Genomic DNA, 16,461 nt, shown 5'->3' with positions numbered 1-16,461 from the left:
ATAAAGCCTACTTATAGACGCGTACACTATAATAGCACCCTAGGCGCGTCCTTTATTAACTAAATAACCGTATGGCAGAATCCTATAATAGGTAGTCGTATCTAGGTAAAAGGGGAAGGAACAATATAAAAAGGGCCTATATTAGATTATATAACCATTATAGTATAGGACTTTTCTATCTACCTAACTTATCTTATTATTTTTCCTCTTCCTTACCCTTTCTTATTTACCTATCTATAATAATAATAATAGTATCGCTATTAATAGTAAGTTATCTATCCCCGTCTACCCCGAGGGTATTAACTTATGCTATAAACTCCTTATTAGGGTATATATTATCTCTACGCGGTTCCGTGTATCGTTTTGGTTATATATAGGATCGCGAGCGGCTTAGGATTCGGCTAATATTATAATAGATTATTATTATTATTATTATTATTATTATTATTATTATTATTATTATTATTATTATTATTATTATTATTATTATTATTATTATTATTATTATTATTATTATTATTATTATTATTATTATTATTATTATTATTATTATTATTATTATTATTATTATTATTATTATTATTATTATTATTATTATTATTATTATTATTATTATTACTATTATTATTATATAAGTGTTATATCCCCTTTACGTAGACCGTAGGCTAATTTATAGTATTAAAGCAGACTATTATTATATAATAGCGCCCCTAGCTTTAGCTAATAAGTATAAAAAGTCTGGCGTGGCCGGTAAGTCTTCTAAGAAGTCCGGTAAGACCAGTAAAAAGTCTAACGCAGTCGGCACTAAGTCCATTAAGGTAGCACCTAAGGTTATCGATAAAGAGATAACTAAGACTGCTAGGAAGAAGGCACGGCGAGCCGCTAAAAGGGCTTAGGCTAAGGCTAAGGCCGCGGCTATAGCGGCTACTCTTAAGCAGTAATAGTAGCAGTAATAGTAGTAGTAGTCTAACTCTTTATCGGACTTATTATCAGATTTATCCTCGGATTTATTATCTTCTTCCTTCTTAGAGGATAAAGCTATCGAGTAGCTAGGTATAGCGGCTACTCTAGCTAAGTAAGCTATACTAGTCGGGACTATTAAAAAGCCGGCTATTACGGCTACTCCGGTTACTAAGTTAACCGGCCCTCTTCTTTTAGGGTATAATAACTCGCTATAGGGTACTCTTAAGCCCCTTAGTAACTTAGAGGGCGTCCTTAACTATACTAGTTAGGACGTTATTATAAGCGGTGGTGCCGATAAAGCAACCGTTTTTAATAATAAGGAAGCTAACTCCGATACGTTATTATTATCGGAGTTCGCTCTATCTATAAGCGGGTCTAGCGATAGACCCTCGGACTTTAGCGATAGCGGTAGCGTTAAAATACCGGTACGTCCTGTTATTTTAGTTAGGTCGGGCCTAGAGCTACGTGCTCCTTATAGTCGGTGCGCCCGCACGCTAGGTTCCCTAACGCTATATAGCGATAACGCTACCGGTCCCCTTACTATACGGTCCTACTATAGTAATAAGGTATTTAATAAGTGCTATTACTACTATAATAATAATAGCCGTGACTACGAGTTAATACATTTATATAGCTATAGTCCCCTTTATTCTAACTGCTCCCGAGGTTACTAACTAGATATATAGCTTTTATTATAGGCGGAGCGGGCAGCTAAAGAGCTATTGAAGATATTAGTAGCGGCCATATAGGGCGGTAATAGTCTAGACGACTAGACGTCTATAAGTTAACCTAATATCCTTATAAAGAGCACCGCTAATATATATAAGAGCCGGGCCTTCCGGGTCTAAATTAAGACATATCGGGCCCTCGAGGCTATTAAAAAATATACTCGGGATAATAAGGGGTTTAACCCTATAGAGTGTTATCGCTAAAAGGAGGAAAAGGAGGCTAAGCGTAAAAGGCGCGATACTCCTATTTACACGGAGTGTTATATAGCCACTATTACCCGCCGCCTAGGCTAGTTGATTAAATAAAATTCGAAGTTAGCGGGTCTTTATAAGAAAACCGATTATAATAAATAAATAAATATACCTTATAGTTATTATTAGGCTTAGACTAAGGGGAGTTAGGAAGGGGGGGGGGGGCGTTAGCGTTTATTCTTTTGATTTTTCTTTTCTTTTTCTTTTTTTTTCTTCCCTAGACCTGAATAAGAAACGTCCCTACGGGGCGCCGACGATACTATTAACTAGTTTCACTCTTTCGATTATAATACTCCTTAATAAGCCTACCGGGGAGATACCTTCGTGGTTCCTATATATTATATTTATATTTATACCCGGCCTACTTAATAAGATATTCGCGCCTATTCCCGTTATAGCGATAAGCCAGGACTTCCTCCACTTCGACTCTTATAGTTCGACCTTAATATCCGCGGGTATAGGCGACCTACCGTCCCGAGGCTTTTATAGTTCGAGGAGCGAGATCGGGACAACGTTATAAATCTTTATTAACTCTAGGAGCTATAGCTTATAGGCGAGCCTATACTAGCCTATTATAGAGGTAATCTTATAGGGGCCGAGGAACTTATCTAATAGTTTTTTATTAGGGCGACGTTACTTAATATTCTTTAAAAATAATAGTATATAGTCGCTAATCTTAAAGCGCTAGGCCGCCTAGCCGGCGTTATAGTACCGTTTATATATAGTTTAGGCTTTCCTAATAAGGACCTTTATAGCCCTGTGATTCGATATAAGGTACTTTACCCTTTACTCGGCTATAACGGCGCGAACCTTACCCGACTTATATATCTATATATTATATAGTCCGCGTAGGTTAAAACCTATTAGCGTAATAAAAGGGGTTTACCGGATAGCTAAATACTATACGGTATTATAAGTAAACTAGGCTAGGGGTAGCTAATTAACCTAGTCGTTCTATTATAAGGCACCGAATACCCTTAGGAAATACTCTAAGTTCTGGTTTTATTATTCCGTTTAGCTATCTGTTTAGGGGTAGAAGGCGGTTAATAACCGCCGCTCGACGCTTAGGAGACTATATAGGGTAGTCTAGAACTTACTAGTAAATAGGGACCCTTAGTCCGAAATAATACTATTAGGTAGGCCATAGATACTAAAAATATACACCTATAAGATACTAGTAAGACATTTAGCTACTAAAGAGCTATTATAGGGAATATAGATCGCGTACTTAGTATATCGACATACTATAACTAGGATAAAGTCCCTTTTCTTTCCCTATAAGATTATAGGGGGGAGGCCTATTATAAAGTCTATTAAGATCTTTTAGAACGGCTATTCGGGTACGGGTAAAGGTATTAGGTACCTAAAAGGCTTATACTAATATAGCTTAGTCCTTGAATAGATACTATATATAGGCACGAACTTCTTAACGTCTCGTAAAAGGTATTCCTAGTAATAAGACTCGGAAATCCTTTTAATAGTCCGACCCAACCTATAATAGCCCGTAATAAGTGCGTTATAAAATACCTAGAGGACCTTATCGCGTAAACCTAATTAGGTCGGTATAAAAAGACGGTCCCTAAAATAGACCGTACCCTGATTATTATAGGATTATAGGTCCGCTAAGTTATCCTTCGATGCTAAGGAGATATAAAAGGGATCGTCCTTTTAGGTAAAGATAATCCTATCCTCTAGGCTAGGCAGACCTAAGGGCTTAGGTATACCTCGGGCCCTTATAAGGATAATAACGAACTTCTTGGTAAATCCCTTAATAGGCTTTTACCGCTCCGCTTTAAGATCCGCCTAATCTATAATAAGCTACGGCTTTTATAAAATCCTATCCGCGGGGTTCTAAACGCCCGGGTAGTAACGAATCTTAAAATCAAAACTTAATAGCTCCTTTAGCTAATAGGCGTATTAAGGTTAAATTCGAGGCTTATTTACTAAATACCGGTGGTTTAAGTGGTTAGTTAGCACCTTTACTAAGGTCTAACTATACGCTAAATAGTAGCGCTATTATCGGAACGCTTTAATAATCGCTATTAACTTAGTGTCTAGTATCGGATAGTTTAGTTTAGGTCCCCTTAGCTTCCTAGATAGGAACGCTACGGGTCGCTAGGTTCGGTCTTTATACTAGCTAATTATAGCGCCTAGTATAAAGTTAGACGCGTCGGGCTTTATACGAATAGGTAGGGCTAGGTCGAAATACTATAATATAGGTACCGACTAAAATAATAATCACAACGTCTCGAAAACGGCCCTCTCAATATCCCCTAACTAGAACGTACCTAGTCTACCCCTTAACTTTAATAGGTCTATAAAAGGGGCGGCGACCTTAGACTAGCCTTTAAGAAAATATTAGTAGAAACCGGTAAAACCCAGGAAAACCTAAATCTTCTTAATAGAGTTAGGTTCCTCCTAATCCTTAACAGCCTTAACCCTCTTAGAGTCTATAAAGACACCCTTAGAGCTATATATAAAGCCTAAGAACTCGACCTCTTATATATTAAACACGTACTTCTAAGGGTTTACGAATAAGGACTATTCCTTTAGGCGTATAAGGATCTCCTTAATATATATACGGTAGCTACCGAGGTCCTTACTATAAATCAGGATATCGTCTAGGTATATAACATAAATAGTATTAATAAGACCCTTTAAGGCTTTATTAATATAATGCTAGAAACTAGCAGGGGTATTATATAAACTAAAGGGTATTACTAAATACTTAAAGTGTCCGTACTTAGTTCTAAAAGCCGTCTTTTACTTATCTCCTTCTTGAATTCTTAAGCGATAGTACGTGTCCTTAATATCTAACTTAGTATAACCTGTGGAGGATACAAGGCGGTTAAGGATTTCGTGTATTAGTGGGAGCGGGGTACGATCCTTACGGGTTACCTTATTAAGACCTCGATAATCTATATATAGGCCTAGCTATCCACCCTTCTTTAGTATAAATAGAATCGGGGCGCCTATAAAGATTATTAATAAGCGAATCTACCCTTTAGCTATAGCCTCCTTAATAGAGTCTTATAGGATAGCTAGTTCTTACTTAGCTAGGGGGTAGATAAGGCTAAATAGGGGTAACTTACCTCCTTTTATCTCGATTATATAATCTTAATACTAGTAGGCGGGTAGACGGCTAGCCTTTATAATATCGAAAATATCTAAAAACTCTTAATAGTGCTCGGGGATAATATTCCCTAACTTATCTTCGTCTAATAACTCTTAGTAGGGTCCAGGATTAAGATATTCTAGTATCCCTTAATCTAATTAGGTCGGGTTTAGGGGTATAGGGGGTATAGGTAATAACGGGTCTGATTAGATAACAGGATTAAAGGACTATTAGGTAATATATCCTTTTCTTCCTTAATAGCGTTCCACTTTATACCGATAACTCGGCCGATATAGGGAGCACCGGACTTTATAAGGCGGATAATAAGCTATATATACTCCCTCGCCTTCCTTAACTCTCTACGACCTAGGACTCCTCGAAGGTCCTCTTACTAAAGTCGATATATTTATTCGCTAGACTAGAAAAAGGTAATAGGGTTATATTCTACTAACCAGGGTATACCGAGGATAACTTAAGACCTATCAGGGTCTATATCTAGTACCTCGAACTTAATCGGATATATCCGGGTTTAGTCCTAACTATCCATAACCTTAATATACGTCTTAAAGGACCTAATAAACTATATATTAACCCTAGGGATAACCTATCTAAGTCTTTTCGGTGGTCCTAGGGGACTATAGTCGGGAGGCAGGGCTTTTTAGTCGATTAGGTTAACCTCGGCGCCTCCGTTAAGCTTAGCGCTCCGGTAGCCCTATCCGCCGCTTAACCGTAACTCTAACTTCGCCTTAATCTCGCTATTACTAGCGAAGAACGGTTAAGACAGCGGCCCTTCCTAGCCCTAAGCCTATCTAATAATAGGGTGCCTCGTGTTAACTGGTAGGTTATTCGGGTTTTAACTAATAGAGTATCCTAATAACTAACCTAAGTTAGAGGGTTCTTTTAGGTATTCGTTCCGGTAATAACCTTTCTTATTATAGCTATAGTATATAACGCTATTATTATTACGCCTTTTAGGAGGTCTAGGGGCTTTTATATCGTTTACTTTAATTAATTCCATAAAACCCTAAGGAAGTATAAAGGGGCGAATAGTTATAGTATAGGCCCTATTAGGGGCCCTATTACGCCCACGCTTCTCGCCGCGGGGATAGTTTAGGCGATTATTCCGGGGCATCTCTTCTTTATTCTTACGTAAAAGAGTAATCTCTGCCTATCAGGCTATAACACCTACCGCCTTATTATCAGTAGGGATACCGGCGGCTATAATCTGGTTATATAGCGGCTTATTAAGCTTTATTAAGATTAACTATATACGCTACTTAGCAGAGAAGGGTAGGGACACCTTATTCAACCACGAGTCTAGCCTATTAATAAACTTAGCGTAGGTTTAATTAGGTTTCTATATAGTCTAGTCTAAGAATAGCTTCTCGGTTATAGATATCTCACGGGTCTTATTATCGACTAATTACTCGGTTAGGAAGGTCTTAAGGTCCTCCTAGGTAGTACCTCCGGTCTTCCTATAAACGCGCCTATAATAGGCACGCTATCAGGATTTTATAATCTTTGGTAGTAGGGTAGAGGTAAGATAAATCTTCTTCGCTTCGGATAGCTTAACCTCGTCGAGTATAAAGCGCTCTTCGATTTCTTTAATAAACGTCTAGAACTAGTTATAGGACTGCCCGTCCTATTCAGGGAGCTATAGGCCGGACTAATAACGGCCACCGGCTCCCGTGGATAGGAGCCTTAGAAGGAGGGGCGTGATATCAGAGATATTCTATTCGAGGGATTCGGGTAGAACTTAGAGGCGTTAAGGAATATATTAAGAGCCCAGAACCGGCCCTAAGGTTAACCCTAGGGATATTTAGGACCGAGTTATGTTTTAGAATTATTAAGCTAGCTTAAGACCTATAGTCTTAGAGCCTTAGGTTATTATAAATAGATCCTAGGGAGGATAGTTATTAGTCCTTAAGTAGGGTGTTTCCCGTTAAGTCCGGAGTTAAAGGGGCTTAACGAATAATCTTATAATTATTCCCCTCTTAAGGTTAGTTTCGTGACCCATTCTTATTATAGTCTTAATAACTCTCTTTACTCCTTTACTAAGGGGCTCGAGAGCACCCTGCTGCGAGTTATTATGCCCTGAAGGGAGAGGGCCGGTCGACTTAGTAACCGGAGCAGCCGCTTCTCGACGGTCCTAACCGGCGTAGCTTGCTTAGCTAAAGCAGCCGCCGTACCTAGCTGCTTAATGGCTTTGCCCTCCGAGGAGGAAGAAGACGACGAATCCGAGGACGAATCCGATAATAAGTCCGACGAAGAGTTAGACTGCTGCTACTAGTGCTACTAAATATTATAGGTTTTATCTACTAGTGCTACTAAATATTATAGGTTTTATATAAGGAGTAAAAAGAGTTATTAAGACTATAATAAGAACAGGTCACGAAACTAACCTTAAGGGGGGAATAATTATAAGATTATTTGTTAGGCCCCTTTAACTCCGGACTTAACGGGAAACACCCTACGTAAGGACCAGTGACTATCCTCCCTAGGATCTGTTTATAATAACCTAAGGCTCTAAGACCATTAAAGAAAGGCGAAGCCGTTACTGTACAGAACGGCTGAGGTAGTGTAAACTCGGATAAGTCTTCGATAACAGGAGTGCTTAAGACCACGAAGTGTATATAACCAAAATAACACATATAATAAGGAGACCTTTAAAAGAGGTTCCTGGAGGTGCGCGCTGCTCTGATCAGGGCAACGTAGCTTGAACGAAGTGAATATAATAAACGTGGCAAAGCTTAGGGTTAAAACGATAATGATTATATAGGATAATAAGCATCCTCTATGTTTAGGTGGCGTCGCCACGTATATATAATATATAAGATAAATAAAAAAGCGCGCGTCTTATAACGTCACGTGATATCCTAACGATATATCACTAGGTCTCCGATCCACCCCTCTATACTATAGGTCTTAAGCTAGCTTAATAATTCTAAAATATAACTTAGTCCTAAATATCCCTAGTATTAACCTTAGGGCCGGTTCCGGGCTCTTAATATATTCCTTAACGTCTCTAAGTTCTACGCGAATCCCTCGAATAGAATATCTCTGATATCTTACCGTAGATAATAGATATCTTACCTTCACGATATAATCGGGTTATAATAACTATATCTTCCTAGAGAGACGACCCCGAATAAACTCGATATTAAGGAATTCTTAAAGTGGCTACCCGCTTTATAGGGTGTAATACTCCCGGAGGTTCGCGATAGCTCATTTTATCCCTTTCTTAAAGTCTGCCTTAAAGTCAATTATAATATCGTCTATATAGCAGAATAGAATTAGCCTATAGCGTATAAAGCAGCAGGGCTTCTACGGCACTATCTTAAACCCGTCCCTTAATAACACTTCTATAATATACTTTTGCTATAGTAGTAAAGACTCCCGTAATCTATATAACGCCTTCTTTAGTAATAGTAATTAATACGGCACCGCGGTCCCGGGCAGGAACTGTATATAGATATATATCGTGTAATAGAGCTGGGTATATAAACGTATTAACGATATTATATTATATTAAGAATAGGTCGAAATAGGCGGCGATCGGTATTAACGATCTAAAAGAGCGACTAGCGAGAGTAGCCATATATATATCCTCTAACAAGTCTTAATATTATTAATCTCCACGAACTATTAACTCCTTTGCTTTATCTTTCGGTACTATAATCTCTAAGCCTTTATCCTTATAACTCTTTAGATAGTCCCTTTAAGCTTATCGGAATCGGGCCTTATACGGGTGGTCTTCGAGGTCTCGCTGGTTTCTCGGAGGGGCCAGCAGGTGCTTACGATGTATTTTACGAGAATAGGGCATAGGAGTCGCGGTCTTCGGCGTTACTTTTCGTAGTCTTTTAAATATCTTCTTAATTTTTAATTTTATTAGCGGCTTACTATTTAATTTATAGACTAATAGGGTATATCTTCTAGCATTAAACGCTGATATCTCGATGCGATTACTGCTACATCTTCGAAATTTAGCTCCACTCTGCTTTATAGGTATATAGCCCGTGAAAGCAGCCGCTATAAGCCCTATCTAAGGATAGGTTTCCGGTGGACTAGGAAGGTGACTATCCGGGCGTTAGTGATTAATTGCGGCTATAGAAGAATCCTTTTCTAGCTCCGGCCTCGTAGGCTTTATAAGCTCCTCCCTCTATTCTGGCCTTATAAGCTCTATAAATAGTTCTACCCCCGAGCCTCGAGGCTAGTAGGCATAGCCCCTAGGAGAGGTTCGTTAACCTCGCTGCCCTACTAAAGAACAGGCTCGAAGTATACTATTATATATTTATCGGGTAATAAATCCGCCCTATCCTATGGCCCGCCTTACTTAAGTTTATATATATCTAGTAGGCGGATCTAAGTAATAATATCCGCTAGCTCTTCTTCTATTAATTAACGTATATCGTGCTTTAGGGACTCGAGGTTCCTAGTAAAATACTCTTATTCCTTAAAAAAAAGCGTTACGTATACGGATAATATAGTTACTTTTAAGGCCAGGGATCTAGATACGATAAATATAAGTTAAATCGTAGCTAATAAGGTAACTAATATAGGCACGCGGGGCTAGTCGATTTTAAAGCTTACCGGACTTAGTTAGAGCTGCTCGGGCTATAGGAAAGACCTCCTAGCCATAGGCTTAAAGGTGGCCTAGTTATGGCTTATATTAATAGAGGACTTTAAATAGGGTCTTCTAGCCGAGTATAACGAGATAATCGCAGACCCATCGGCATGTAGTCGGACCGATAGCCGCGCACGGACCACCGATCCGAACCTATCTCTATACGTACATTAAGGGATTAGTTTAATCCCTTAAGTTAAAGTCTTAGTTTAAAGTTAGCGCTTAGTTAATAAATATACTATGATTACTCTATAATACTAAGCTATTAAGCCTTTTCTATAATATCTTTTCCTTAACTAAAGTCTACGGACTTTCTTTTCGTTATAATTCTTTAACTTCTATACCTTTAAGGTAGTTAGGCCGAAGATACTACTAAGAAGGACTCAAGGAACGAGCGTCCCCCTAGGGGGAGCTAGCGAAGCGGACGCCGGGCAGGAGGCGCCCGTTATGCCTAAACTAATAATAATAGTGCCCGAGCAGGGACCGGATAAAAACAAAGGGTCTATGGATACGCCGGTTACGCTTGGTCCTAAAGATAGTGGTTCGTAGGTTAATCGGCGATCCGTCGCCGGCCCCTTAATATTAACGGAAAAGGCGTTAATTACGATATTTTCGTAATATCTTTAGTAATAAAGCGAGATTAATTAAGTAATTATAAAGAAACTCACTAAGTGACCGGCGCCCCGGCATGATTATAAAAAACCGCTAGTATATAATTATAAGCTAATTAAAGAGTTATCCACGGTTACGGAAATTAACGATTAGTTAGTAGCGATTAAGGCTAGAAACCAGTTTAGACCTAGTGCCCTAGTGCTATAATAGGTCGAATAGGCTTTAACGAAGCTCGAATATACCTTCTAGATATCCTAGAGGCACTATACCAGGAAAGTTACTAACCCGAGTTAAGACGACTTTACGGCGTTTATTCGGCGAGAGTATTTATCCCGGGATATATAACGGTATTATTACTATAAGAAACTTCGTAAGCTACGAATAACCGGCGATATAACGCCAATAAAACTATTTAACCGGTAAGATAACCTATATAGGCTATTAGGCTAGGAGATAAGCAGAAATAAGGAGCGTGCCTATAACTATTTTAGCCGGCTACCTCTACGTATTAAGGATAAGATATAAGAGCGGAGGACTAAGTTAGATAAGGCCGTGACGCTAGCTTAAAAGGTATAGCTATTCTAGGATATAAGCCCTATTAAGAAGGCGAGTAGTAAGCGATCGGATACCGGCTATAAAAGGACCTTATCGAACTTCTAGCGTTCGGATAGTCGCTTAAGCCGGGTAAGCACTCCGGCGACTAGTCGGTATACGCCTACCGAGCCAGGTAAGACGGACTCGAAGGGGGCACCCCTAATAGGTCTAAAGGTATCGGGCTCGGGCCTAAAGCCTTCGCAGGCATAGCCTAGTACGCGTACCTTTATAGACGAGTGCTATAACTATAGTAAAAAGGGTTATTATTCTAAGGACTATTATAGTAATAAGGAACGGCGGATAATAGCTAATAACGGAGCGGCGAAGAGTCGTGCCCGTATTAGTAATATACACGCTATACGTAACGACCTCGATAACGATATTCGGGTTAGAGAACTCTATTCGTCGGGAAATAAGTCGGCGTAGACGGGGGGGCCGAACCTACGCCTAATAACCGGCCGGCGATTATAGTTAGCGAGGTAGCAAGATCTATAATAATAGTAATCCGTTATAGAAAGGAGATTAAGTTTAGCGTGGACTTAGATACCTGCGCGTAAGTGGATATTATTAGCCTGGTGTTAGTAGAACGCCTAGGGTTAAAACCGCTTTTAGAGGTCGAGACTCTAGAAATTAAAGGCTTTAATAGTAACCCGGCGAGGGTCTACGGAGTATACGGCTTAGCCTTCTATCTGCTAGACGTATAAGGGCGGCCACGCTTACTAAAAAGGGTCTTCCTATATACGGATCGACCTTAGGGTACCAGATAATTATTACTCTTAAACGATAGTATAGGTTAGGAAGGTATTATAATTAATACGGCTCGCCGAATATTCGCTTATAGGCCGATCTTAATTATAGGCCCTAAGCTATAGGCTCGCGAGGTTATCGAAAAGCGGGCGAAGGCGTACGTTATATATATCGCTACCGCTATTATTATCGTACCGGGGACGCCGGATATAACTATTCCGTCTATAAATAACGATAAGGTGATATACGAACTAGTTATTAAGCTACCGCCAGAAATCGCCGACTACTAAGATATATTTTTAGAGTAGGCCGCGAAGGAGCCGCCCTTACTAAAGGACGCCGAATACACGATTAACTTATAAGACGGGAAGGAACCGCTATTCGGGCCGTTATATCCCTTATCTTAAGCTTAGCTAGAGGAGCTAAAGAAGTATATCGCTGAAGGGATAGCGAGCGGTCGTATCTAACGGTTAATAAGCCCTATAGGCCTACTAGTGCTGTTTATACCTAAGAAGGATAGTAGCTTATGACTCTATATCGATTACTAAGGGTTAAACGCTATAATAATTAAGAATAGGTACCCTTTACCCCTAGTTAGCGAGCTATTAGATAGGCTCGCCGGGGTAAAGTACTTTTCTAAGGTGGATATCTAAGATACCTATTATAGGATCCGGATTAAGAAAGAGAACCGCTAAAAGACGGCGTTTAGAACGCGGTACGGCTATTACGAGTATACGGTTATACTATTTAGGCTAATAAATACTCTAGCTATCTTCTAGGCGTACGTTTACTATAGAGGGGTGGATCGGAGACCCAGTGCCATATTGTTGGGATATCACGTGACGTCACAGGACGCGCGTATCTTTTTTTTTATTTATCTTGTATATTATATATACGTGGCGACGCCACCTAGACATAGAGGATGCTTATTATCCTATATAATTATTATCCTTTTGACCCTAAGTTTTGCTATGTTTATTATATTCACTTTGTTTAAGCTACGTTACCCTGATTAGAGCAGCACGCACCTCTAGGAACCTCTTTTGAAGGTCTCCTTATTATGTGTGTTGTTTTGGTTATATGCACTTCGTGGTCTTAAGCACTCCTGTTGTCGAAGACTTATCCGAGATTATACTGCCTAAGCCGTTCTGTATAGTAACGGCTTCGCCTTTCTTTAATTAGTGCTTAGAGGCGGATTTATTCGGTGCTTAGGAAGTCCTGATTATCTGATTAGGGTAACCGAAAGTATTTAAGGGGAGTTCCGGCCTACCTAAACGAACTATATATTAATTATAGAAGTAGGAAGGGAAGTATACGGTTAAGGGGCCGAGATTAAAATAAAGCTTTGATATTTGAAATTAGTATTGAGATTACGATAATAGCCTAGGAAACCTGCCCCCCCACGTGGCCTTAATAAAAACCTAGTAACTAGAAAGTAGGGACGGATCCTCCTTATTAAAAATAAGATAAGAGCTATAGACGGAGAGATAGGCCCTTACCGCCGATAAGGTAAAGGTAGGAAGAAAAGCGAAAGATAGTTAAGAAAAAGGTACGATAAATAGAACAAAGAATGGATTAACTATAAGATAGATTCCGGATATAGTATAGATATAGATATAGAGGGCGCGCTCCTTTACTAGAATAGGAAAAGCTACGGATATAGACTATTAGGAGCCATAGAGCCTAGATATAAAAAAATCCTTTACTATAACCCTTTAAGTACGAAACGACGAAGGCGTAGGGTTAACCTTACTATAATTAGGGTAATAAAGGCCTATACGAACGGCGGTGAGTCCCTAGCCCCGAGAATTTTAAGAAAATCTAGTTATATAAGGCCTTAACGGTTAGAAGAACCTATTAAGGAGCCCCGAGATACCGCGCTTTTATAGACCCGGCGGTTAGGTGAACCTGCTAGTGGATCCCGGATATAACTTAAACTAATCTCCTATAACGGCTAGCGATACCTTATCCTATTCTTTATAGGTATCTCCGTTAGTCTAACTATAGTAGGTTCCCTCCTAAGCCTTAGCGGAGAGTACTTATATTATATCCTTTAGGGCCCTTAAGAAAAGGGTTCCTTTTACCCCCTATCGCTAAGTGGAATTATCCTTAGACTTATAGACTTAATGCACGACTACTTCTTATTTCTTAACCCTTTCTTTTTTAAAGACCCTGATTCCCCTGATCTGCCTGAACCTGTTACTATAATAGATTAACCCCCCCCTTTTAATAATATAACGGCTTCGTAGTGGACCGATTATCGCGACCCTCCCCCTGCGGTTATAGTCTATAGCGACTCTAAGCCTAACGATAATAGCACGCACGCGGCTATCCTAACCCTAGTAACTATAGTTACGCCTAATCAGGGTAACGCCGCTCCTACGGCTAACCCTCCTCTCGCGACCGCCTTACTTAGGTAAGGGGATATAGACCCCGGTATCAGCCCGTTAACGACTATCTCTTATAGTTAGGGTATCCTAGTATCCGGTTACGGAGCTATATCGGCTTCCCCTTTACCTGGTTAGGATAACCCGAACCCTAGCGGCGGACTAGCTCCCCCCGTTTCCCTTATTCCCCCTATTTCCCCCGGACTAAGCGCTCCCTAGCAGGCCCACGCTCCTAGTATAAAGGTCGCGCCCCCTAACGACGTCCTAAAGGACTTTAAGGCGAGCCTTACTATAGAGACGCTCGCGGCTATCTACTAGTATATTAGCCTATACGACGATAAGAGGGATAAAGCTACTATTACGTCTTACGCGCCCCTAAACCCTTTTACTACGGGAGCCCCTTATTTTAGTGGAAGGGCCCTATCTAACTTCCTTAGGGACTACGAAGACTATACTAAGCTTAACCGCCTTAGCGAGGCCGATAAGATCTCCTATATTAGCCTATTCACGGAGCCTAGTATCCGTCCGGCGGTTAATAAGATAATCCGATTAGTCGAAGTATCCGGTGGCCGATAGAAGTACTTAAAGCAGCGGCTTATTAACGAATACTCTTACCTAGATCCTAATTAGCAGCTCGACCTATCCGACTAAGTATACTAGTTACGATTTACTTATAAGCACAAAAAGGTTAAGACCGTCTAATAGGTTAAGTAGCTATTAATAAGCGTTATGGTTTAGAAGTCGAGAGTAGATAAGGTCGGCGGCACCTTTATCGAAGACCACGAGCTTTATGATATCTTCCTCGCTATCTTATATAGAGATATTAATATATGGCTCGCTAACCGGATAAAGTGTAAGTTTATTAACCTAAAGGACCGACTATATAGGTATTATGATTTATCGGATATATTAAAAGAGTGGGTAGAAGATATCTAGGTAGCCGACGGGCGGCCTGTTAATAAAGGGGCGAGTGTTATAGATATTCCTACCCCTACGCTAACCACTAAACCGATACTAGCCGTTACGCCTCGGCCTAATCAGGCTAACCCGATAATATACGCGCCGACTATTTTACGGAGGCCTATTATAGTGCCTAAACCGGCCGTATAAATAAGGAGCGATATAGATAAGTTAACGGAACTTTTAGAGAAGTGCGCTATCTTTATAGTCTATGATAGTACGGGCGTTATTAGGAACGCGGTCCCCTAAGTCGTGGCCCTCTTGTGTTAAGTAGGAGCCGATAAGGTTAACGCGATCCTCGCTGCCGACCCTTACTTAAAGACCCCGTTCTACGCCGCTATAAAGTAGTCTACTTCGGAGAGGCAGGATACCGCTCCGGTAGCTTATTATATTACCCCTAATTAGGCTAATATCGGTATATATAAGGACGATATATAGTACGGGTAAGGGCCACCGCGGTACGGAAATAGGAATTCCTACCCCCGTTCCGGCGGCCCGTTATAATACCACCTTATTAATAAACTACCCCTCCGTTACTTTTATTATAGACAGGAGCGTCACCGCCGCGAGTAGTGCGCGGTACTATAGCTAGATAAGACCTAGCACCTAGTTAGGTTTAGGTATCCCGACTACCTTACCTTAGACCAGAATAACGAGTAGTAGCCCTGCCCCCAGGATATATACCTTAAGCAGTAAGACTAGCCGTACCGGCGGTCCGTCCTCTACTAGCTTAGCACGCGCCTTTAAAGGAAGTATAAAGACCTAGCTAAAGCCTACTATATTAATACTGACTCCGGAAGCCTCCCTATTAAGATAGAAGACGTTATACGAGTAACGTTAGAATATTATACTAGGCTAAAGGAGGAAAAAGCGAAGGCTAAGGCTCCCGTAGTAAGTACTAGCGTTAATTTCGTGTTTATTATATCCGATTATTAGTAGGCGGATATCTATACCGTGTTAAAGGATACTCGGAAAGAATAGCCCCCCTCTTAGCCTTTTTATACGATTAGGAGTAGGAGGATCGTTAAGCCTACTCCTAAGGTTATCCGTTTCCCTGATTAGGTTATTAAATAACGTCCGCAGAAGTTAAACCCTGGTCCTAGCTACCGGGTCCCGACTCTACTTATAGCCGAAACCGTTAACGAAGAAGTGGATATAAACGAAGCGCCGATATAATATAAATAATAGTAACCTAAGACTATTAGTAAATATAAGCCTAGCTACTTTATGGATTAGCCTTATAACCTAGAGTAAGCTTAATTAGACCTGGATAGGTAAATCAGGGACCTCCGTATTAAGGTTCCTGTCTAGTACCACTTTCTTACCGACCCGGATACGAAGCTACGAAATAATAAGAGGATATATACCGCTAAGACTAGTTAGCCGTAGCGCGAGATCGTTCGTCTAACCGCTAATAAAGCCTTCTTCCTTAATAAACGTGGTCCCCCTAGTATACCTCCTCCCCTACCTTTATCTAAG

The 16,461-nt window shown here is 40.2% G+C and overlaps 1 protein-coding gene across 1 annotated transcript; it reads right to left on the bottom strand.

The window, feature by feature from the left end:
• Nucleotides 1-407: 407 nt before the first annotated feature.
• Nucleotides 408-12,458, bottom strand: ACRALDRAFT_210123 (uncharacterized protein; the record flags this gene model as incomplete). Its single annotated transcript, XM_071023051.1, has 3 exons — nt 408-618; nt 7,627-7,654; nt 12,449-12,458. 3 exons carry the CDS (start codon nt 12,456-12,458, stop codon nt 408-410), a joined length of 249 nt encoding a protein of 82 aa, XP_070873747.1.
• Between the last annotated feature and the right edge of the window lie 4,003 nt (nt 12,459-16,461).

The sequence above is a fragment of the Sodiomyces alcalophilus genome (genome assembly GCF_042370955.1).
Source record: "Sodiomyces alcalophilus JCM 7366 unplaced genomic scaffold ACRALscaffold_6, whole genome shotgun sequence".
Classification (NCBI taxonomy): domain Eukaryota; kingdom Fungi; phylum Ascomycota; class Sordariomycetes; order Glomerellales; family Plectosphaerellaceae; genus Sodiomyces; species Sodiomyces alcalophilus.
Note: the sequence above shows the minus strand (reverse complement) of the source record. Positions and strands in the feature narration are given on the sequence as shown.